This window comes from Schistocerca serialis, chromosome 9 (assembly GCF_023864345.2).
Source record: "Schistocerca serialis cubense isolate TAMUIC-IGC-003099 chromosome 9, iqSchSeri2.2, whole genome shotgun sequence".
NCBI lineage: Eukaryota > Metazoa > Arthropoda > Insecta > Orthoptera > Acrididae > Schistocerca > Schistocerca serialis.
The window spans coordinates 168,471,227-168,496,145 of record NC_064646.1 but is presented as its reverse complement, the minus strand read 5'-3'; the positions used below and the strand labels follow the sequence as shown (position 1 = coordinate 168,496,145).

General features: G+C 42.7%; 1 protein-coding gene across 2 annotated transcripts in view; it reads right to left on the bottom strand.

Moving 5' to 3' along the window:
• LOC126419762 (odorant receptor Or2-like) overlaps positions 1 to 24,919 on the bottom strand; it is a 134,430-nt gene that overhangs the window by 50,936 nt on the left and 58,575 nt on the right. For both annotated transcript variants that reach the window (XM_050086936.1, XM_050086937.1), the window contains exon 4: positions 5,375 to 5,765. In XM_050086936.1, the coding sequence (XP_049942893.1) occupies positions 5,375 to 5,765 (391 nt within the window). The remainder of the gene's footprint in view (positions 1 to 5,374; positions 5,766 to 24,919) is intronic.

Sequence of the window (24,919 nt, the reverse complement as noted above, 5' to 3'; positions counted from 1 at the left end):
TTAAGATAAATACAACACCGCGGCTGGGATCGATATATTTCACTCTCAATCGCTCCCTTACGTCATGGAGGAAGTCGTGCAGTCTACGTCCCTTTTCATTTACATCCCGCTCACCTTGTCATGTATCCAACCGTCAACTTGTAAGGCGACATGTCGTCTGTATCGGTACACCAGTCACTGTGTGTCCTTATCTTGTCTCCCCGTCTTTAACCAGTACCTTGCAGCTCTGTGTTTGATTGTGATATCTATGGGGCATATTCCGAGTACCAAACAAACTGCACCCACTGAGGTGGTGCGAAAGGCACCGAATAGCCTAAGCAGGACACTTCTGTGCCCTCGTCTGACTGAAGCTTTTTTGGTGAATAAGTGCTAGTTGCGACGCTGTGTACTGATTCGAAGATCGTACAGTGGTGTGTCCGATGACTGGTAGAGGTAGTCTGTAACGTTTTCAACTTACAAGGGGAGGCCGCCAATTGTGAAATTCAGATTCGATTCATACTGCGCATAATAAAAGCTCATGGCCAGAGGTGTAATGTGGCAAAGCACCAAGATGCACTTCTCAGCCGATGTCGAGAAAATCGACAGTTAAAAGAAACCGTTGCCGTGAAATACTCTCTACGATTAATAATTTTCAACAGTGTCGTGGCGCAGCGGTAAGCGCTCGGGTTTGTAATACGAAGGTCGCCGGATCGAATGTCGCAACATGCAACTTTTTTTTTTAGTATTTGTTTTTTGTAACTCAAATATATATATATATATATATATATATATATATATATATATATATATATAAATTCCCGGCAATCAGTTGCAACAATTATGCATATAATAAGTTGTTGAAAGTCGTTTGTCGTGGAAAAATTGGCGACTTCGAACATCATTATGTTTTCCGCAAACAAAGTTGTATTTCACAAATGTTATTAATTGTCTTCATAATGTTAACCACGTATAGTTAACGGAAGACGTAGAAACGATATTCCGAAACGAATACGTATAGCGTAAGTCAAACGTTCGAATTAGAATAGAGACCCCACGAACACAAATTCGCGGTGGCAGGTATGAAATATAAACTCCGTTACTCGCTCGTTACACTTGAAGGACAGATGTTGATTGGGCCGAAACGAGCCGCCGCATAACAGCGTAGTTGCCTGCTAACTTCGAAAGAAAGTAGATGCGGTCCCTAGCGCAACTTATAATATCGTCGAAAATCAGTGCGGACGGGAGAGCTTTGGTACACCCTGTTAAAAAAACGGAAAAATGGAGGCGGTACAATTGGAGAGCGATCCGCCTTCACCAACATGCATAAGCAATTCATTAATAGTATATATATATATATATATATATATATATATATATATATATATATATGAATTACAAAAAAGTAATAATAAAAAAATTGCATTGTACGAGATTTGATACGGCGACCTTCGGATTACGAACCCGAGCGCTTACCGCTGCGCCACGACGCTGTAGAAAACTATTAATCGTAGAGAGTATTTCACCGCAACGGTTTCTTTTAACTGTCGATTTTCTCGACAACGGCTGAGAAGTGCATCTTGGTGCTTTGCCACATTACACCTCTGGCCATGAGCTTTTATTATGCGCAGTATGAATCGAATCTGAATTTCACAATTGGCGGCCTTCCCTTGTTAGTCTCATTAGTTTATGCAGTATTGTTTCTGCTTTGTCTGTTGCTAGCTTTATGTGTTCATGGAAATTCAATTTCTCATCTATAGCGCTTAACATTAGCTCGTTTGATGTTTGTATCCCCCATTTTAACTGAAGGGTTCCTTTCGAGTGATCCTTTCAGCTATGTGTATGTTGTGTTGTTTTGTTTTGTTACACTCCTCTCTCAAGTCGGTTTTCAATTCTTGCACGGTTCGAGGAGGAGGTTTTTGTTGAGAAACATGTCTACCAAGAACATTCCACGCGTGCTCTATTTGGTTTTGGTGTGTAACGTTCCCACCCCCACCCCCACCCTCCTCTCTCCATATTAACTTTTGGCCAGAATCACTTGCCACAGTGAAGCGGGATTCGTCGGAGAGCATCACTCTGGACCACTGGTGCTCTCCCCAGCAAATCTCTCCCTACACTAACGAACTCTTTGTCGACGATGACGTGGCTGAAGTGGAATGCATTCAACAGGCTTGCGAACATACAAACCAGCCTGATTTAATCGCCGCGAAATGGCTCTGGCAGAGACAAGTATATCGGTAACGACTGCAACGTCTGCAGCGATCTGCCTAGGAAAGAGATGTCTGTTCTTTTTTACCACATGGGCTAGGTATCGATCCTTTTGCGGTTTGGTGATGCATCTACGACCATTGGCATGCTTTCGCATAGCATTTTCACCTTCAGTGGCCTTTTTGACCGCGAGATGACACTTCTGTGCACATCCTATACTGTGGCCACAGTGGTGACATTCTTCCCCCCTTCCGTCCTGTTTTCTCCCCACTAAACCTCTCCCTACCTCCCTTCTCCCCCGCCCGCCGGTGTGGCCGTGCGGTTAAAGGCGCTTCAGTCTGGAACCGCGTGACCGCTATGGTCGCAGGTTCGAATCCTGCCTCGGGCATAGATGTGTGTGATGTCCTTAGGTTAGTTAGGTTTAAGTAGTTCTAAGTTCTAGGGGACTTATGACCACAGATGTTGAGTCCTATAGTGCTCAGAGCCATTTGAACCATTTTTGAACTCTTCTCCCCCCCCCCCCCCGAGTCCTTTTGTATTCCCCTCCTCTGCCTACCCCACTCCCTGTCGCGTCTGCCCAGCGCCCCCCACCCCTCTTATGGGTCCTCATCCTCCATCGGCTCCTTTCCCGGCTCCCCCCCTTTTTTATTTTCCCATCATCTGTCCAGTTTCCCCCCACCTGCTCTCGGCTGTGGTATGTCACATTTGCAAACTTTTTAGTGCAGTGTTCCAGTGACTGTTCAGTGTTGTTCGTCTTTCTCGTGTCGTGAACAGAAACCATGCTGTCGCTGGGTATGAATTTTACGTCTTTTGCGAACAGAAACCAGACTGTCGCCATGTTTTTTTTAATTGTCTGTCTATTGTTTTACCTGTCTGCTTTGTATGTATTTTCTTAGCGTCATCATCCCTCTGTTCTTTGTTTTAAGTTCCACGATTTCTTTTCGCCATGTTACTCTTTAAGTCTCCGATTTTATCGCCTGTTTTTATTATTTATTCTCTTCATCTTTCTAACAAAGTCTGTAGGCTGAAGAGCGGCATACTAAGCTGCTGCCAGCCCGCCCCCTTCGGGGGGAATTGAAATTCAATAAAGGAAAAAAAAAATAGTGACATTGTGGACTGCTTAGAACAGTCCAACTGGTTGTCCACAATATCACTGAAATGATGTCTTGCGGACATGTTGCCATACCATATGTAACGTGGAACTAATCAGTTCCACAACAACTTCCGACAAATATCGTACTGCGTGAGCTGTCGAATGCATACAGAGCGTTCGTCCACAGGCATCTCTGCAATTAACATGTCCCGGCTTCCACAATTCATTTTACTATCATTAACCGGGTGTTCCATAGGAATTGGCGGTTGTTCCGTACCAACTGGCAATTGTTCCTTAGCCGGTGTCAGTTGTTATTTGGCAATTTTCAAGCAGTGTATTTTACGAAAGATTACGTGCTGATCAATACACATCAAAATAAACTGCTGTAACACGTAACTTCATGAAAAGAAGCTGATTTAGAGATGGTGCTAACACAGGAAATTCCTCTGAGATGAGACTTTTAGCCGTAACTTCACCGATCACACCGTATTGGATGAGTCGTACAAAATATACAGAGTAGCCACAGCTATTTAAAATGTTTTTTAACAATTTCTGTCGTCCCGAGACAATATTTAAAAATAATTGTGTACTTTGTATAGTAATTAAAGTAGTGTCTATAGCCACAGTGTTGTACAGACAAGTGACTGGACGTTCCCGATGTGGATGCTCATTCTTTCGTAGAAGGGTATTTACTAATCTTAGTGAAGAAATTTCGCAAGAACTACCATACATTATTAGTTCATGTTATAAGTTCCATATAAATAACTGTAAAAATTAATAATAATATTAGTATAAAGATTTCCATGTAAAGCAGGTGCTGCCAGGTGTGAATATACAGACGTATCATTTTAATACTTCATGTTTGCAAAATACTGACGCGAATTATTAACAGAAGAATGGTTTAACAGCTAGAAACTGACATTGGGGAAGGTCAGTTTGATTTCCAGAGAAATACAGGAATATTTGAATCAATACGGGTCCTACGACTTATCGTAGAAGATAGGTTAAACAATGGCAAACCTACGTTTATTGCATTTGCATATTTAAAGAAATCTTTTGACATTGATGACTGGACGACACCCTCTGAATTTCGAAGGTATCAGGGATAAAATAAAAGGAGTGAAACGTTATCTCCAACTTGTACAGAATCCAGACTGCCATTATAAGAGTCTAAGAATGTGAAAGGGAAGCAGTGGCTGAGAAGGGACTGAGACAAAATTAGAACCTGTCGTTATGTGCATTGAGCAAACGCTAATGGAAAGCAAGGCAAAATTTGAAAAGGGAATTAAAGTTCAGAGACAGAGATGAAAATTTTACCGTTTGTCGATGACTTTCTAATTTTGTCGGGGACGGCAAATAATTTGCAAGAACATTTGAATGGAATAGACAGTGTCTTGAAAGAGGGTGTAAGAAGAATATCAACGAAAATAAAACAATATTAACGGAATGTAGCCGAATTAAATCAGAGTACGCTGATAGAATAAGGTTAGGAGATGTTAGTAAATGATAAACTACTTGGGCAGCACAATAACGGGTGTTGGTTGAAGTAGAGAGGATATAACAGGCATACTGGCAACAGCAAGAAAAGAATTTTGGAATAAGATAATTTTGTTAACATCTTATATTAATTTTTTAGGAAGTCTTATCTGTAGGTGTTTCTCTGGAGTTTAGTCTTGTACGGAAGTTAAAGCGAAACGATGAGCTGTCCAAACAAGAAGACGGTAAAAGATTTTGGAATGTGGTGCTACAGAAGAATGCTGAAGATTAATGAGGGGCTACTGAATCAAACCGGGAAAAAAAGAAATTTATGACATAACATGACTAAAAGAAGGAATCGATTGATAGGACACGTCTTGAGACATCATGGAATAATCAGTTTCATGATGGAGGGGGAGGGGGGAGGGCAGAGTGTGAGGGTTGTAGATGAACACTAACGGATAAATACAGTAAACAAGTTCAACTGGATGTAGGTTACCATGATTATTCAGAGATAAGGAGGATCACACAGGAAGTATTAGCAAGGAGAGCTGCATCAAACCAGTCTTCAGGCTAAAGACCACAACAACAACGTAAAGATTATAAAACAGTTTACGCAACTTCATAATCTCCTGGTGAAATCGAATGCACTCCACTAGCCTGGCGTACACTCTATCCTGGATGACATCCTGGGCCTCAGCGTCGGCCGGTACATCAGCCTTGATGGTGAGTCCGTAAGAGTGGGCGAGTTTCTCGGGCAGCACGGCGTCTGGCTCCAGGGTCGCCATCTTGGGCAGAGCGATGTGGAGCAGCCTGAGCTGCGCGGTGATGTAGTTGATGAGCCCCACGTAGTAGGCGTCGGGCACGTTGGTGCAGATGTACATGAGCACCAGCCAGTAGCACATGATGATGTAGGCCGCCTCGTAGCCGGGCGAGCTCACCGGCAGCCCGCCGAACCACCACATCAGCATCGGGTAGTTGTGGCCCAGGCGGCGGTCCAGCGTCGCGTTGTCTGAACGACAACCAAAACACCGTAACTCAAATCTTGTTCTTCCTAACTGTGCAAAAATTAAATACACTCCTGGAAATGGAAAAAAGAACACATTGACACAGGTGTGTCAGACCCACCATACTTGCTCCGGACACTGCGAGAGGGCTGTACAAGCAATGATCACACGCACGGCACAGCGGACACACCAGGAACCGCCTTGTTGGCCGCCGAATGGCGCTAGCTGCGCAGCATTTGTGCACCGCCGCCGTCAGTGTCAGCCAGTTTGCCGTGGCATACGGAGCTCCATCGCAGTCTATAACACTGGTAGCATGCCGCAACGCCGTGGACGTGAACCGTATGTGCAGTTGACGGACTTTGAGCGAGGTCGTATAGTGGGCATGCGGGAGGCCGGGTGGACGTACCGCCGAATTGCTCAACACGTGGGGCGTGAGGTCTCCACAGTACATCGATGTTGTCGCCAGTGGTCGGCGGAAGGTGCACGTGCCCGTCGACCTGGGACCGGACCGCAGCGACGCACGGATGCACGCCAAGACCGTAGGATCCTACGCAGTGCCGTAGGGGACCGCACCGCCACTTCCCAGCAAATTAGGGACACTGTTGCTCCTGGGGTATCGGCGAGGACCATTCGCAACCGTCTCCATGAAGCTGGGCTACGGTCCCGCACACCGTTAGGCCGTCTTCCGCTCACGCCCCAACATCGTGCAGCCCGCCTCCAGTGGTGTCGCGACAGGCGTGAATGGAGGGACGAATGGAGACGTGTCGTCTTCAGCGATGAGAGTCGCTTCTGCCTTGGTGCCAATGATGGTCGTATGCGTGTTTGGCGCCGTGCAGGTGAGCGCCACAATCAGGACTGCATACGACCGAGGCACACAGGGCCAACACCCGGCATCATGGTGTGGGGAGCGATCTCCTACACTGGCCGTACACCACTGGTGATCGTCGAGGGGACACTGAATAGTGCACGGTACATCCAAACCGTCATCGAACCCATCGTTCTACCATTCCTAGACCGGCAAGGGAACTTGCTGTTCCAACAGGACAATGAACGTCCGCATGTATCCCGTGCCACCCAACGTGCTCTAGAAGGTGTAAGTCAACTACCCTGGCCAGCAAGATCTCCGGATCTGTCCCCCACTGCGCATGTTTGGGACTGGATGAAGCGTCGTCTCACGCGGTCTGCACGTCCAGCACGAACGCTGGTCCAACTGAGGCGCCAGGTGGAAATGGCATGGCAAGCCGTTCCACAGGACTACATCCAGCATCTCTACGATCGCCTCCATGGGAGAATAGCAGCCTGCATTGCTGCGAAAGGTGGATATACACTGTACTAGTGCCGACATTGTGCATGCTCTGTTGCCTGTGTCTATGTGCCTGTGGTTCTGTCAGTGTGATCATGTGATGTATCTGACCCCAGGAATGTGTCAATAAAGTTTCCCCTTCCTGGGACAATGAATCCACGGTGTTCTTATTTCAATTTCCAGGAGTGTAGAACCTTGGTTCAACATCAGTGAGCGACGGTTTTAAGACTTTTGGCAGAAGGCTGATAGGAAGGAAAATTTCTCATCTTGAATTATACGCTGCGCAACAGAATTAAACAGTAAGTTAAATCCCGTAATTTTCTTGCGTTTGAAACGCAGAAATTTGAAATGTGTGTGAAAGATCCCTACGACTTTCCTCTGTAATGGTGTAAAAGCGTGGTGCCCTAGGATGTCACTCTCAGGCTCGAGGAGGCTTCAGACATCAAGGTGTCAACACATGCGAAAAAAGACCAGAGCTCAGAAGTTCATGCGACGTGCAAGGTGTGTTAATGATGTCACATTGGCACCAGACTTCACCACAACGCCACTGTGCACGTCTCACGCGATAGGAAGATCGGCACACCCCCTCTCTTACCCACACTTCGCCCCCTTATTTTGACACCTCTGCGATGGAGGTCAGAATGGCAACACCCAGCGTTGACATCACGCGGTGTTCTTATGGGGAGCCAAGGCATACATTCTGGACGCACTGCCGCTCACAACCTTCACGATAAGGCTTCAGGGGGTGGCATAAGAGGCGTGAATGAAATCATCCCTTTCCTTGGGGTGTCGATTCTCACACATTTCGCGCCCAAAAACGGCAGTTCACATTGGGATGAGCAACAGAACGGCGTTCTTGACAACCTTTGACGCCTCTGAATCCCTGGACGTTTCAACCCCATCTCTAAGGACATTGTGGGGCTGCGTCCCTATTGCACGTGACTGAACCGCAACCTTTGCTCTTGTGTACAGGTTGGATAGTCCAAAGCCATTCAACGAAATTAGAACGTGATCAGAAGCAGCTAAGAGTGCTTGTGCTTTTTCTGACCCTCAATTACTTTCTCCTGTGATGTGATCATGGGTGAGTGCGACATTGACACACGAATAACTGTAATGGTATAGGGTCCATCTAAGATCCTTAAATTCGGAAATACTTGAGTGGCTCTCGCCAACATTGTGCTTTTGCAGAGAAAACCTGGGAAGCATCCCTAGCCGCCTGCAGGTAGGCAACCCCTTGACACCTCTCAAATGCAACTCCACAGTATCTTAGAGGGGGGACTGAAACTTCCGGGCGTGTCAGCAGCATCAAAGGTTGTCCAAAATGGCGTCCTGTTGCTTATCGCACTGAGAACTGTTGCTCCCGACCGCGAAATGTGCGGGGATCAACACCCTAAGGAAAAGATTTGTTTCATTGACCAAATTATGCCACCCACTATGGCAGTTCAGTGTCGATTGTGAGCGGCAGTGAGTCTGAAACCTTTGCCGCGGCCACCCACAGGAAAACCACGTGATTTCAACACTGGGTGTCGCCGTTCTGACCTCCATCCCAGAGGCATGGAAAGCAGGGGTGGAATGGTATCCTTATACAGAATTGTGGTGAAATTTGGTGCCAATATCACATCATTAAACCACCTTACTTGTCACACGAACTTCTGGCTGCTGGCCCTTTTTCGCATGTGTCAACGCATTGCTGTTTGAAGCGTCGGCGAACCCGGGGATGACGTCACAGGATGCCATGCTTTTGTACCACTAGTGGAAAATTGTAGGTACCTTCGAGCCAAATTTCGAACGTCTAGAGCGCAGTGGAAGACAGTTACGGGATTTCGAAAAAGTGGTCCTTTAATTCTGTTGTCCAGTGGCGTTCATATCGACATACTTTTTGCTTTGCTACAACATGTTGTGTTGTGACGGAATTCAAGCGACAACCTGCTGAACGGAATGGGTTTCTTTATACGGCTTTTTAAAGTAGCTTCGTTGTATTGCTGTCGTTCACATCCAAATCTGTAAGCTGGAATAACCGATCAGTCTTTTTTTTTTTTTTTTTTCGGCGATGAAAATTCATCCTAAGCTGGTGCATCCTTACAACAAATCCATTATTTCATTATCAGCAGCTAAGAAATGAGTCGCTCAGTTTAAACGCAATCTTTCTTCTTCTCAAGATGATCCTGTGTGAAGAACATTTCGGAACCGTAACCACATTTGAACGTTTTATGAAAGCGTACCATACGCTATTCCAGGGTTGGTGATTGAACGTACGTGAAATAAGTTATGTGGTAGTTACATTGGAAGAAAGAGTGAGGTGCATATTACATGAAGAATTCAGGACGATAGAGCTTTATGTAAGATGCTTGCCACATCTATTGATTCCTGACTAATTGCAAATCAGGAATCGTAATTGTTTCCTCCACAATTCTTCCGTTGAATGAGACATTGGCCCACCACTTCAAACATGAAGAGAATCACCAATCAAAACCATGATCGAGAGGAAAAAATTGCTGAAAATGTGAAATCGAAATTCAACTATCAGGAAGGTTATGACGAGTGTTTTTTGGGCTGTAAAATGGCATCTTCTCACTAGTTATCTTGGTGACGATAAAATAATTGCTGAAGAGCACTGCTGAAATATTTTGAGCGACTTGGATGGAGAAATTGTTGGAGAAGAGGTCAGGATAAAGCACCAACTGACAAACATAATTGCACTGTGGGATAGTTGAGAGATGTCAAGTAGGTGTTGTTACAATATCTACTCTGTTCACTAGGTATGAAGCCCTATGTCTTCCACCCATCATCACATGTTAAGATATTAGTTAGTGGAAAACGATTTGATTCCAGTGAAACGAGAACGAAATTCATTGTCCTAATAAGGGACGTCCAAAAAGAAATGAATTTTTTGCCTAAAAAATATTAATGCCATTTCCATCGTAATGGTGGAACATTGGTTTCACTGTGGAATCTGTCCGCAGCTCGTGGTCTAGTGGCTAGAGTTGCTGCCTCTGGATCACCAGGTCCCAAGCTCGATTCCCGGCCGGATTGGGGATTTTCTGTGCCTGGGGATTGGATGTTCGCATTGTCCTCATCATTTCATCATCATCATCATCATCATCATTCCCGACAGTGGCTAGATTGGACGGTGTAAAAATTGGGAGCTTGTACGGGCGCTGATGACAGCCCAGTTGAGCGCCCCACAAACCAATTATCATCATCATCATCACTGTGAAATGTGGGCTTATTGATATTTATAAATAAGACATCCGAACTGCATTTCTGCATTTATAGTATGGAGATTGTGAGAAACCACTCTGGAGTTACAATTTTCGCTCTAACAGTTGACAACTTACTTTTGAATTAAAAAATTAATTAAAACTAATCTGTCTTTATAATCTGAGGAAAACCACTTGTTTTTACTTTCACCAGAACAAAACATGACAACATTTGCTTACAGTCTAATTTAGATGTCGCACAAAAGTACAAAAGTTACAAAATTACATAAGACACAATACGAAGTTATACTACAAAATCCTCTCAGTTCAGTACGGTGATTTAAGAATAAACAATCCAGTCTGTGATCCAACTTGTCATTACTGTGACCAGTCGTAGAACTAACAACCAGCAGTCAATAAAAAGCGCAACACATGCACAAATTGAGCAAGAGCCTGCTTGAACGTGTCGTTCCTCATTTATGGAACACTCTGGTTCATTTCCACCACTAGCTGTACCAGCTCATCGAAGACCAGTTTACAGCTTGTAGATTCGACACAGTACATGCGTATAATGTGTCATCGTGCTGTCACTCGACACCTGATGTAGCACTACCAGCACGTTATATGGATGTGGGTCCCTGTTCTTTGGGATATGTCCGAAAGAACAGACGCCAAGCAGTCATATAATTGATTCTCTCGATGGGCAGTGAATCCATAATACCCTTCCTTTCCCTTCTACCCCCTCCATCTTCAGCTTACGTAACTACCAGCACAGATTCGGGGGTCGTTGTCTCAATGAGTAGCTATGAACTGTAGACACATGACTCGTGTCTCTTCTAGGCAGTTCAAACACCACCACTCGGGTGGCGCTAGTTGTTTGCACCTGCAGTTCCACTGCGCTACCTCGTGAGTTCTCGGGAGATGACGGTTGTGCAATAGACATCACAGCAAACCATGAAGACAATTTGTCCTTGTCTGAGACACAGAATGACGTTCTTATAAATAGTTATACAATGCAACCTGGTAATTATGGAGAGTATCCAGAACTCTGAATGTGAACATTTTAGGTTAAGGTTTACCATGACTGTTATTGATATCGAGTCAAACAAACAATTCACTCTTAGCAGTCACTCTTTATTTATAACCACGACACGTTTCAAAGGTTTAAAATCCCCAGTCCGTTGCCGCAATTTTTCCGTTGTGTCCTGCCCTCTCTTCATCTCCACACCCTCCAACTCTTTTCCCAACACAACTTCCAGCTCCTATCCCCCCACCAGATGATGAATTTCGCCCTGATGTCTATCCCTCCTACCAAATCCAACCCCACCTTCCTCCTGCCTGCTCCTCAGGGCTCCCTCTCCACTCCCTCCCGAGTGGCTTTCCCCCTCCTTCATCTGCTACCTCTCCCATCCTCCCTTTCAGTGTCTCTGCACTCTTTCCTGCCTTGTCTTCCCTCTTCATCTCCCACCCTGCCCACCTCCTGCCTCTTGGGGCGCCCCCTGCCCCCATTCTTCCTCATCTTGCCACCTCCCTAACCCCCCATCCCCTCTTATTCCCTCCTCTCCAACCTCCAGTCCCTTGGCAGGTCCCTACCAGTGGTTTCTTTTATTCTTTGTGAGTGTTTCGTCATTTCCAGTGGTTTTTTTTAAGTGTCTCACTCTGTGTGAATTTTATACTCTGGCGACTTTTACCTTGTGTTTGAGTCCAGTGATTTTAAGTACACAACGAATCACCAGCTGTGTTCTTTTGACTTAATGTCGACTTTTTAATTGTCTCCCAATGTCCCCATATTAGTGTATATTTTAACTTCCATCATCTCCATTTACTGTACTTTTATGTCCCCCTTTTCACCCCCATTTTTCATGTAAGATTTCCCCTAGTATTTTTGTTAAAGCCATTTCGCTGAAGAATGAGGGACTGTGCTGCTGCCAGCCGTCCCCTGCCTATATGGGGCAGGGGAATGAAATTACAATAAAGGAAAAAAATCGGAGGTTTAAACCCCCATCATCTGGTGGATTTTCATATGTCAGTATGTCATATGAGTGTTGTGTTACGATATGGTGTAGCTTGTGGCACACACGGGTTTCCTTCTCTGTCGTAAAGTATCACATCCAAACTGTCATATTTTGCAAACAAAGATGGTATCTGAAAATTATTTCTAAAAGTCACAACCAACAGTTTGCAGAAACCATCTTTGTTTAAAAAATATGTCAGTTTACATGAGATGTGTTATGAGAGAGAAAGGGGCCTGTGACCACTGGAGACACAGCACACACATGTGTCATACTAACGCATGTAAAGCCTCCAGTTGATGGAGATTTAAACCTTAAAAACTTGTCATGAATATGAATAAATACTGTCTGGTAACAATAAACTTGTTGTTTCATTCGGTATCCAGAATTTCCAAGCCAGAGCCAAGCACAGTGGCCAGGTCACAAACTTTTTCAAGCCATGTGCAAGCCTTAGCCAGTTGGTAGAGGATATAGGTTCCTTGTGCAAGGGATTCACAAAGCAGGATCATGTGATGATAGTGGGTGGAGTGGGAAACAGTATTGATAGGGATCAGGGCTACAGGATTGAGTGTGACCTGGTAAAAATAGCCTCAGCAACGATCCATACCAATGTTCGGCTGGTGCCTGCTTTCGTGCGGCATGATCAGCCCCAGCTGAACTGCTCTGTCAGGAGGGTAAATATGGAGTTGGATCAGTTGCGTAGGGTGGTCACACTTTCAGACATTGGATTGGTTCCAGTCGAGGCTATTGATAGGGGGATTTCACAAGGCATGGCCTACATTTCAATAGGAAAGGGAAGGGTAAACTGGCAGTGCTGTTAGCGAAATCCATAAGGGGGGACACTAGTACTCATGGATGTACCTCTCTTTTAGACTAATATCAGTGTCCAATGAGAAGTTCAGGCAGGCAGGTGCTAAAGAGGTCCAAAGCTCACAAAATTCTCACAACAGGAAAGTAAATAATAATGTTACCATATTTAACCAAAATATTGGTGGATTAAAGAGAAAAGTAGATTTTCACAAAAGTAAAGTAAAAAATAATGTTACCATTTTTCACCAAAATATTCTGGGATTGAAGAATAAAGTAGATGAGCTCCTGGTTTGTTTAGATGACATTGAATCTGATAATGTAATAGATATACTATGCCTGCCTGAGCATCACATTGTGTCTGATATGGAAAAGGTAAATATCAGTGGTTATAAACTAGCTGCACATATGAGTAGTGAGAATAAGGTGGGAGGAGGAGTTGCCATATATGTCAAAAGTCATCATTGTGTAGAAAGCTTAGATACAAAAAAGTTTTGTCTAGAGCAACATACAGTAGCATGTGCCTGTCAACTTAAACTGAAGGAGGGCTCTTTGATAATTGTGACAGTATATAGGTCCCCTTCAGGAAACTTTCATTTACTCCTGGAAAACTTGGATGCCTTGTTGTGCTATCTGTCAGACTTCAATGTTGACTCACTGAAAGAGTGTAATAGGAAGAATGACCTGGAAGTCTTGCTGGGTTCTTTCAATTTGACATCTGTCATTAATTTTCCTACTCGTGTAGTGAAAGAGAGCAGCACATTGATAGATAACACTTTTATAGACCAAGATAGGTTTAAAAACAGAAATTCTTGTCCTGTTGAGAATGGGCTTTCTGATCATGATGCTCAGCTAGTTGCAGTATATGACATAGCTCCATTCAGTAATTCAAAACTACCCTCCAACGTTGTGTGTACAATTAATGACTCAACAATTAGAAATTTCAGAGAAAATCTTCAGTAGTTAGACTGGGATGAGGTGTACGAGGAACCCGATGCTAATTTAAAATATAACTTATATCATGATACACTTGTAAGAGAATTTGAAAACTGTTTCCCCAAGAGATTAGTTTAATCTAATTATAAGAAACCATGCAAAAAACCTTGGCTTACTAAAGGAATAAAAATAAAAATATCTTGTAACCACAAAAGGGAACTGTATCTAACAACAAGAAAGAGTAATGACCCAGAAACAGCCAAATATTATAAAAACTACTGTGCTACATTAAGAAATGTTATTAAAAAGTCCAGAAGCATGTGCATCACGCCTGAGATTAATACCTCTGATAACAAAATCAAAACAATTTGGAATATTATTACAAGGGAGACAGGACACCAAGAGTACAGGATGATGGTATCACCATCAAAGCGAATGGAAACTTGATAAACAACAAGCTGGAAGTCGAAAACAATTTGAATAATCATTTTTTAAGTTTTGTAGAGAAAATAGGATCTAAATGTTCATTAGAAGAAGCAAGGCAGTTAATGGAAGTGGCCTTACCCACACCATTTGATACAATTGAAATTCCACCCACCTCTCCTTCTGGAATTGGGAAGATAATAAACTCTCTCAAGAATAAAAGCTCACATGGAATTGATGGCATTTCCAACAGGATAATAAAAGTTTGTTCCCAAGAAATAAGTGGGATTCTTAGCCACATATATAATGGCTCCCTGAAGCAGGGCATTTTCCCAGATAGACTGAAGTGTGGCATTGTTAAGCCACTGCATAAAAAAGGGGATACGACTGATTTCAACAACTACCGCCATATCTCTCTTTTGACTGCCTTATCCAAAATTCTTGAAAAAGTAATGTATTGGAGAGTAGCTTCACACCTTTGTAAAAATAAAGTTTTAACAAAATGTCAGTTTGGTTTCCAGAAGAGTTTCTCAACGGAAAATGCTACATATACTTTTACTAATGAAATATTAAATGCACTGAGTAACCGGAAGTCGCCCGTTTCGATTTTTTGTGATCTATCAAAGGCTTTTGATTGTGTAAATCATGGAATACTTCTAGATAAGCTCAAGTACTGTGGTATGAATGGGACAGTGCTCAAATGGTTTAAATCATACCTAACTGGAAGAGTGCAGAAAGTTGAAATAAACAGTTCACATAATATGCAAAAAACTGGTGATTTCTCAAACTGGGGAACAATCAAGAATGGGGTGCCGCAAGGTTCGGTCTTGGGTCCTCTGCTGTTCTTAATATATATTAATGACTTGCCATTCTATATTCACGAAGATGCAAAGCTGGTACTTTTTGCCAATGATACAAGTATAGCTATCACACCCGACAGACAAGAATTAACTGGTGAAGTTGTAAATGATGTTTTTCAGAAAATCATTAAGTGGTTCTCTGTAAATGGACTCTCATTAAACTTTGACAAAACACAGTATATACAGTTCCACCCAGTAAATGGAATGACACCATTAATAAATATAGACTTCGATCAGAAATTGGTAGCTAAGGTAGAATATCCAAAATTTGTAGGTGTATGCATTGATGAGGGGTTGAACTGGAAAAAACACACTGAGGATCTGCTGAAACGTTTGAGTTCAGCTACTTACGCTATTAGGGTCATTGCAAATTTTGGCGATATATATCTGAGTAAATTAGCTTACCACACCTATTTTCATTCTCTGCTTTCGTATGGCATCATATTCTGGGGTAACTCATCATTGAGTAAAAGAGTGTTCATTGCACAAAAGGGGGTAATCAGAATAATTGCTGGAGCTCATCCAAGATCATACTGCAGACACTTATTTAAAGAGCTAGAAATCTTCACTGTAGCCTCACAATATATTTATTCACTTATGAAATTTGTTATTAACAATCCAAATGAATTCAAAAGCAATAGCAGTGTACATGGCTACAACACTAGGAGAATGGATGATCTTCACTATTCAAGGTTAAATCTAACTTTGGCTCAGAAGGGTGTAAATTATGCTGCCACAAAAGTCTTTGCTCACTTACCTAATAACATCAAAAGTCTTACAGATAGCCATATAGCATTTAAAAGGAAATTAAAAGAATTTCTTAATGGCAACTCCTTCTACTCATTAGATGAATTTTTGGATATAGTAAGTGGGTAATTTCCCAACCCCACAAAAAAAAGTAAAAAATTAAAAATTAAGAATATTGAATGTCATGTAATATTTTGTCTAATTTAATATCTTGTATAGACACCTTTTATTAACCTGACATGTTCCACATCATTAAGAAGTGTCATATTCATGATCTATGGAACAAGTACTAATCTAATCTAATCTAACATCAAAACAACATGAATAAACAACTGACTCCGAACCATGAAAGTGACATGTCAACCAGGCTTAAGACAACTTCGTAAATACAAAAGTACAAAATCAAGTCAGGACAAAATGAGTGTCGCAATGGTGAGAAAAAATCACATCATACGGCCGCAAATGACAACTATAAAAGAACAATGATAAATAATAAAATAATATTTAATCATAGTGAAAGAAAAAATATCAAGGAAAGTTGAAAAGGTATTTCTAAAAGTCCTAAGTTACAGGAATGGAAGGTTAGTTCAAAAAAATTATTCTGAAATCTTTATCAGAATTATAAAAGTAATAGATATCAAATATTCCTGTTGTGCAAGCGGTAGACTTGGCTTAAATAATGGTAATGAATATGAAATGGTTACCAAATACTTCGATCAGCTTCTGAACGTACCACAACCATACCATTAATTAAGGTTTTACATAATTCATAAAAATGTAAAACATTTCCTCCACCCAATAAAAATAAAATTAAGGATGTGACTAAAACTCTAAACAATAATAGAGCTAATGGAGAAGATTATAAACGGTGTTCATAGAAGAATATCCCAGTTATAAATTTTAATAGTATCAACTGTAATCGTTGTAGAACTTTTTTTTTCCTTATCGTATTTCAGTGCCCCATATGGGGTGGACTGGCAGCCGCATAGGCGCCGCTCTTCAGCCGACAGACAGTGCATAACAGGGAGACATTTAAAACAACATAAAGGAGGAAATATGGCAAAACAGATATAAAAAAGGGGGAAACACAATGAAAGATAGCGTAAAAAGGGGGAGACTGTAAAAAAGGTGATAAAAATCTAAAAACTGTATACAAAAAAACAACAGACTGTGACGATTAAAAGAAATACAAGGCGAACGATGGCCGGAGCTTAAAAGTTGCGATGGGCGGCGTACCACGTAACAATCACTGACAGCAACACTATGTACAAGTCAGCACATGATTAAAATCAAAGCTCGGACGTCACATGAGAACAGCTCCTAACACAACACTGACGTAGAACACCGACGACGACGAACAAACTGATGTAGAATGTTGGTTGAAGCTCATAATTAAAGAGTAATTCAAATGTTTTTAGATGAGAACGCGTGCGAGTACTACTTTGCTGTTTTCCCCTTTGCAGCGCCCATGCAAAGTTGGCGACCCCTGTGCGTAAAGCGTATTACGTTCTACAGTTCGCAAAGAGTGAATCTGTAATTTCAGTAAAACGTGCGTTTCGTTTAAAGTTTAACTGTGATCCCCATTATGCAAAAACATCCGCAAGATGGTCTAGTCAGTTCGAAGTGACCGTATGTATGTGTAAAGGGAAAGCAACGAGAAGACCAAAAGTGTCTGAAGAGAATTTTGACTATGTCAGAGCTTCGTACGTTCGCAGTACTCAGAAGACTGTTCGGAAACAAGTCTTGAACTTCAGTTGCCAAAGGCGAAAGTGTGAAAAGTTTTAAGATGAGGTTTGCACATGGGCCCATATCCGTTACAATCGATACGTACTTCAAAGCGGGAAAATGACTTCCGTGACCGTGTGGTGTTTCATCTAAGTGGGGAGGTATATAGCCGCAATGATCGTTTCTGCAGTCAGAACATCCTCACGAAATGGTACAACGTCAAAGAAATTACTCAAAGTTAAACGTTTTCTGCGCTCTGTGCCAGCATCAAGTGTATGGTGAATTTTCATTTCATGGAGCTATTGAAACAGACGTGGCTTATCTGGATATGTTGCAAGAATGGCTCTGCAAAACTTTATTTAGCAGAAAGACGGAACACCCCCCCATTCGATCACTTTTTACGAGACCAAAATCCCTAAGCGTTGGATTCGTTGTAATGGTCAACATGAAATATTTCTTTTCAGCTGGCTTTCACATTCACCTGGACTCATGCCATGCAATTTTTTGTTTTGGGGCTTTATAAAAGATCATGTCTATGTTCCGCAACTACCTAATAATTTTCCAGAGCTGAGACACAGAACTGAAGAGGCTATTGCTTCCATTACTCTGGACTGGTTAACAGAACTGTGAGAAGTAATGAATTATGGGTAGGATGTGTGCCACATAATAAAAGTCGCACGTACTGAATATTTATAAGAAAATGTATATTAGGTTATCTTCCATTTGATGTATAATTTGTTGTAAATAGTCTAAATTAAACTGTTGTAATATACTACTGAAAAATTATTTTATGGATATTTTCAGAGAATGAAAGTCACATTAATTCACCCATTGTCTAAACAAGAAGAGAAACAAAATATCAATAGCTGTACAGAGGTATATTCCTTTTCCACTTGCTTATATAATGTTCTCAAAAATGTGACTGTAAAAAAGTCTGAGTCAGTACTCGAAAATTATTTGGATGAATACAAATTTGGAATTAGAAAGAGTATGTATTCAACTTAAAACCACTAATTCACTGATTACTGAACTCCAGTATCATATAACTTTGAAAATTTTTAAGATCTTATGACTATTTAAATGAAAATCTTAGATAAAATAATTCAGGAAGTTGGCGTTAAAGATAAAGTTAGAAACCTACTATATCAGTCACTCTCAGACAAAGCATTAAAAATAAAATATGTTCGCCAAGTACCAAAACTAATCAATATAATTACAGGAGAAAGACAAAATGATAGGTTATCTTCAGTCCTCCTGAGCTGAGTTTCGAAGAAGTGACAAGAATATAGAATGATCAATATTATCAGAAGACAAATTACGTCCAATAATGGTGGAAGATAGGACAAATATGTTAAACTGCCTCGAATTGCACAAAGATTTAGCTGTATGCCCTGAAAGTCTAAAAATATAATGTTATTCTATATTTGGAGGAGATAGATAATAACTACAAGCTACTCAGAAAAAGCCTGCAAAAAGGGTGTTGCAGGCTAGGTTTGAGAAATAAGTGTTCATCTCTGAGTGAATTAGCATTAAAGGTAGCCAATTAGGCATTTGCTTGCATATATTCGAGCAGCACGCCAGGTACAATTAGGGTCAGTTCTCATGACATACACTCCTGGAAATTGAAATAAGAACACCGTGCATTCATTGCCCCAGGAAGGGGAAACTTTATTGACACATTCCTGGGGTCAGATACATCACATGATCACACTGACAGAACCACAGGCACATAGACACAGGCAACAGAGCATGCACAATGTCGGCACTAGTACAGTGTATATCCACCTTTCGCAGCAATGCAGGCTGCTATTCTCCCATGGAGACGATCGTAGAGATGCTGGATGTAGTCCTGTGGAACGGCTTGCCATGCCATTTCCACCTGGCGCCTCAGTTGGACCAGCGTTCGTGCTGGACGTGCAGACCGCGTGAGACGACGCTTCATCCAGTCCCAAACATGCTCAATGGGGTACAGATCCGGAGATCTTGCTGGCCAGGGTAGTTGACTTACACCTTCTAGAGCACGTTGGGTGGCACGGGATACATGCGGACGTGCATTGTCCTGTTGGAACAGCAAGTTCCCTTGCCGGTCTAGGAATGGTAGAACGATGGGTTCGATGACGGTTTGGATGTACCGTGCACTATTCAGTGTCCCCTCGACGATCACCAGTTGTGTACGGCCAGTGTAGGAGATCGCTCCCCACACCATGATGCCGGGTGTTGGCCCTGTGTGCCTCGGTCGTATGCAGTCCTGATTGTGGCGCTCACCTGCACGGCGCCAAACACGCATACGACCATCATTGGCACCAAGGCAGAAGCGACTCTCATCGCTGAAGACGACACGTCTCCATTCGTCCCTCCATTCACGCCTGTCGCGACACCACTGGAGGCGGGCTGCACGATGTTGGGGCGTGAGCGGAAGACGGCCTAACGGTGTGCGGGACCGTAGCCCAGCTTCATGGAGACGGTTGCGAATGGTCCTCGCCGATACCCCAGGAGCAACAGTGTCCCTAATTTGCTGGGAAGTGGCGGTGCGGTCCCCTACGGCACTGCGTAGGATCCTACGGTCTTGGCGTGCATCCGTGCGTCGCTGCGGTCCGGTCCCAGGTCGACGGGCACGTGCACCTTCCGCCGACCACTGGCGACAACATCGATGTACTGTGGAGACCTCACGCCCCACGTGTTGAGCAATTCGGCGGTACGTCCACCCGGCCTCCCGCATGCCCACTATACGCCCTCGCTCAAAGTCCGTCAACTGCACATACGGTTCACGTCCACGCTGTCGCGGCATGCTACCAGTGTTAAAGACTGCGATGGAGCTCCGTATGCCACGGCAAACTGGCTGACACTGACGGCGGCGGTGCACAAATGCTGCGCAGCTAGCGCCATTCGACGGCCAACACCGCGGTTCCTGGTGTGTCCGCTGTGCCGTGCGTGTGATCATTGCTTGTACAGCCCTCTCGCAGTGTCCGGAGCAAGTATGGTGGGTCTGACACACCGGTGTCAATGTGTTCTTTTTTCCATTTCCAGGAGTGTATAAGATAGCGCACGAGACTGCTCAGCCTTTGGTTGTGTTCGATCCTTACTAATGCCCCATGTCCTATTTTTGTATTGCCCTTTATTTTGGTTTTGGGAAACCAAGTGAGGAACACATTTAGCGACATCGTCTCTGGCCAAGTTTGTGCACGGATTGGACTGATTGGCTAACTTCCATGCTAATTAACTCATAAATGGTCCCCATAAGCTCCCGAGCAGCACTCTTACAAGCATTTCAGACTGTATTCTAAGAATATCTCTAGCCAAAATAAGAAAGTTATTACAAACATAAATGTTCTATAAATATTTGTAAAAATAATTTGAAAAAAATTGTTGAAATAACTGCTGTAAACGAAAGAACGTAGAAAGCTTGTCATGGTACAAGGAAGTTTTCGTAACAAATCTTGTAGTAGTTGTTATTGTTATTTTTGTCATGGTAGTGGTCTAAAGTCAAAAGTCTGGTTTGATGCAGCTGTCCTCGTCCACCCTGTGCCAGCCTCTTCATCTCTGAATAATTACTGGAATATAACAGTGACTTTATACCAGTTATATAAAAAACCAATTGATCACAGTGTTGTATTTTACTGATCATCAAGATGAACGCCACTGTGACGTAATGGACCCCGCCATCTTCTATGTGAAGTCATACGGTCTAGGTCAATGACTTACTCATGCCATCATGATGACATCATAGTAAAGGGGTGTGGCATGTGATGTCGTGGATAGGGTGCTGACGTGTACATGTGATGTTGTGGATAGGGTGCTGACGTGTACATGTGACTTCATGAATTTGACTAGTGTGTTGCTTGTTGGAACAAGTCTCAACTTGTTGATGATTCTTTTTTTTTCCTTTTTAACATGTCACAGCTTGCCAGAATAAGTCTCAATTTTTCTTGGCCGATGACGTATCAGGCAGTTCGTTACAATCTTGTGTAATAATAGTGATACATTGGGCAATCAAGTAAGTGACAGTAGTCATAACATGTGAATTTTATTGCCCAAATAAATTGATCATCATCGCAGCACTCTACAAACAGTCCTTCATTACTCCCTCTCAGCCGACCGTCATTGAACCATTTGTGTTTGGGGTAAAGGTAGTCATGATATGTCAACTAATCATCGTTTCCCCACCCTGTGCCATCTTGTCAACACACCATTATTGCCCCTTCCTCCCCCCCCCCCCCCACTCTCAGTTGTGGTTGGGATATTGGTAGCCACCATGTGTCAACTAGTCTGACCATCATTGTTCCAGTTCATTACAATGTTGTGTAACAAAGCAAAGGTGGTGCATGGAGGTAATTTGTTACTGTTTTGGTGTAACCGGTTTTAGTAGGTTTTTTTCTGTTTTTGGACGGTTTTTGCTAAATAATCTGATCGCCTCTGCCCCTGTTTGTTATAACACAACGACGTAGGAGGTATTTTGTTAGAATTCGTGATGTATGGGGCGAATATATGTCAATATGTGCAATAGCAGATGGCAAACGTTTTGTACTGTGAGATAAAGTTACAATGGGGTTACTATGTTTGGATGGCTTTGCGAAGTTGTTGTAAAGCATAGTAACCATCGTTTCTTACCTCTTAGAATGTGTATTAGTACTGCCCATTGAAGCGTCGTGAATTCTCCACTGTGTAATAGTATAAGTCAGCATTTTCCGCAGAAGATGACAAATGTTTTATCATATTTCATTTTTTTAATTTTCATTTTTTAATTTTGTATAATTTCATGCTAGCTGCAACTGGGCTAGTTCCTCCATCTTGCTTGCTTTTTCCACTCCGCAGTCTCGTATTTTTAAATTCCCATCTCAGAGCCGGCCGGAGTGGCCGTGTGGTTCTAGGTGCTATAGTCTGGAGCGGAGCGACCTCTACGGTAACAGGTTCGAATCCTGCCTCGGGCATGGATGTGTGTGATGTCCTAAGGTTAGTTAGGTTTAATTAGTTCTACGTTCTAGGCGACTGATGACCTCAAAAGTTAAGTCGCATAGTGCTCAGAGCCATTTGAACCATTTGAACCCATCTCAGATTTTTGAATTTCCCATTAGTGCCATCTTGGATTTAGCGATTACAGTGCTACAAGTGCAGTGTCAACTAGCGTCAGGCACTTAAAGTGTGTTCCAGGTAGTTGATAGCCATACCGCTCATACTCATGAACAAGGTTTCGGTCAACCATGTATGACCGCCACTACGAATCAATCAGGTATGAAATCAGGTTATGGCCTGTAGTGATTGCGGCAACTGTGACAGCTGAACACTACCTCACTGACATCATGCGACCTCATGTGCTACGTCTCGCACCCTCTCATAGTAGTGCTCCTGACTACTGAAGCCCAACAAGTGTAAGGAATGCTGCCAGTTTCCGACGGACAGATCATTTAAGAATTTGATCGTTATTTTGATCGTTCAATAGTTGTTAATAGATGTTACTACGGTAACTCGAAAGTACAGCCACCCCTGAAACACCAAATCATCCATGCTTTTCCTCAGGTAAAGCTAAGTGTTTTGCTGCCGTCCGATCATTATTTGACAGAATCTCTTGTGCGCCCCTTCATTTTCTTGTGTATTTCCATACTTCGTGGTTATCAAACAGCTACAATCAGTCTAATAACCTGTACAAGTTGGACACGCTCATTTCAGCGCTATCTCGTTAATTCATGAAGAGATTTTAGTATCTGCAGTTGAGGCTTCATTCGGTGCATAGGTTTATATGTGCCTATCTACAACTAATGTACAGAGCCTTGCTATCTATAATCTGCCCATAATTTATTTTAGTAGCTTGTTCAAAACGACACTGATTAAATTAGATCTTCCCTGAGATACTTAAGTCTCTAATTCATCTACGATAACGTTGGAAGCTAAAGAAGTGAATTAAAATTTGTGCTCCAGCCAGGACTCGAACACCGGTCTTTTGGCTAACGAGGCAGATATGCTGACCATTATACCACCACAGCTTTATGTTTGACATTTCTGCAGGAACTACCCAAGTAGAACACCCTCCCCAACACAAACTCCAATTCACACCTCCCCTTATATTGTCACTATTACCAGGGCAGCCCAGCAGTGGACATAATGGGGAAGCGCCGTACTACATGTGATCGGATAGATCTTAAATTAAATTTTCCCTGAGACATTTAAGTCTCTAATTTATCTACGTTATTGCTGTAGGGCGGTGGTGGTGTGGGTGGAATGCCGTGGCCTATTGTGGGGTTGTGGACCACTGAAGGCTACGGTGAGACGAAGCCTCTTCATCGTTTCTAGGTCCCCAGTTTAATACATACATAGATACATCTAACCTTCACCTCTCAGTTATGTGAAGATTCGCCGTGAACGACAAGTGGTTTGGATTCCACGTAAACCATAGGTCCCCTTTCCCAGGCAGGGAAAAGGAAAATCGCCGGAAAGGCGCTCAATTAAGAAACTTGGACTAGGCCCTTGGTTTGCAAAGTTTCATTATTAAGCATTGGATGGATGTAAGAGGTCCGAGCAGATGTAATTTCGATGTATTGCTCATGCGCTGCCTGCGATATGCAAGGTATAATAGAATCGCTGACCAGAGAGCAGTGTTGACTGAGTAGGTACTGTGTAGCTGTAGCAATAAGTTGTTGCTAGTCTGGTCTGGAGTCTGCTCTGGTCTGGTGTGGTGTATCGTGTTGGCTGGCCGGTCGCGGTGCAGCGATGCCGGAGCCTGAGTATTATTGTATAAGGTAAAAAGCAGCGTCGCGCATATCTAGTAATGTTATCTGAACTCCCATGTAAATCTCTTAAGAATGTCCTAATAATAAATTTCGTCATATAAAGTAATTTCTAACAAGCATTCATGTCAATTTAAAGAATTTACTAATTTCTCCAATCCATGATCATTCCGATTGTTGCAAAAGAAAAATCTGTTGCTTCCTTTCACAAATGACCAATCTGTCGGCCAGCATTGCACAGAGCGGTGCCGGAAAAATTTATTGTAAGAGCAGATATATTCGACAATTTTATTGAGGTAAGAAATTTTCCTTTTTTATTCAGAATGATCTTACAGGGCCATGACGCAGCACTGCTGTCGTCCAAAATTTACCAGGTTACTGAATTTATTTTTTATTACGAGGTTTAGGAATTTTTCTGTTTCGAGCT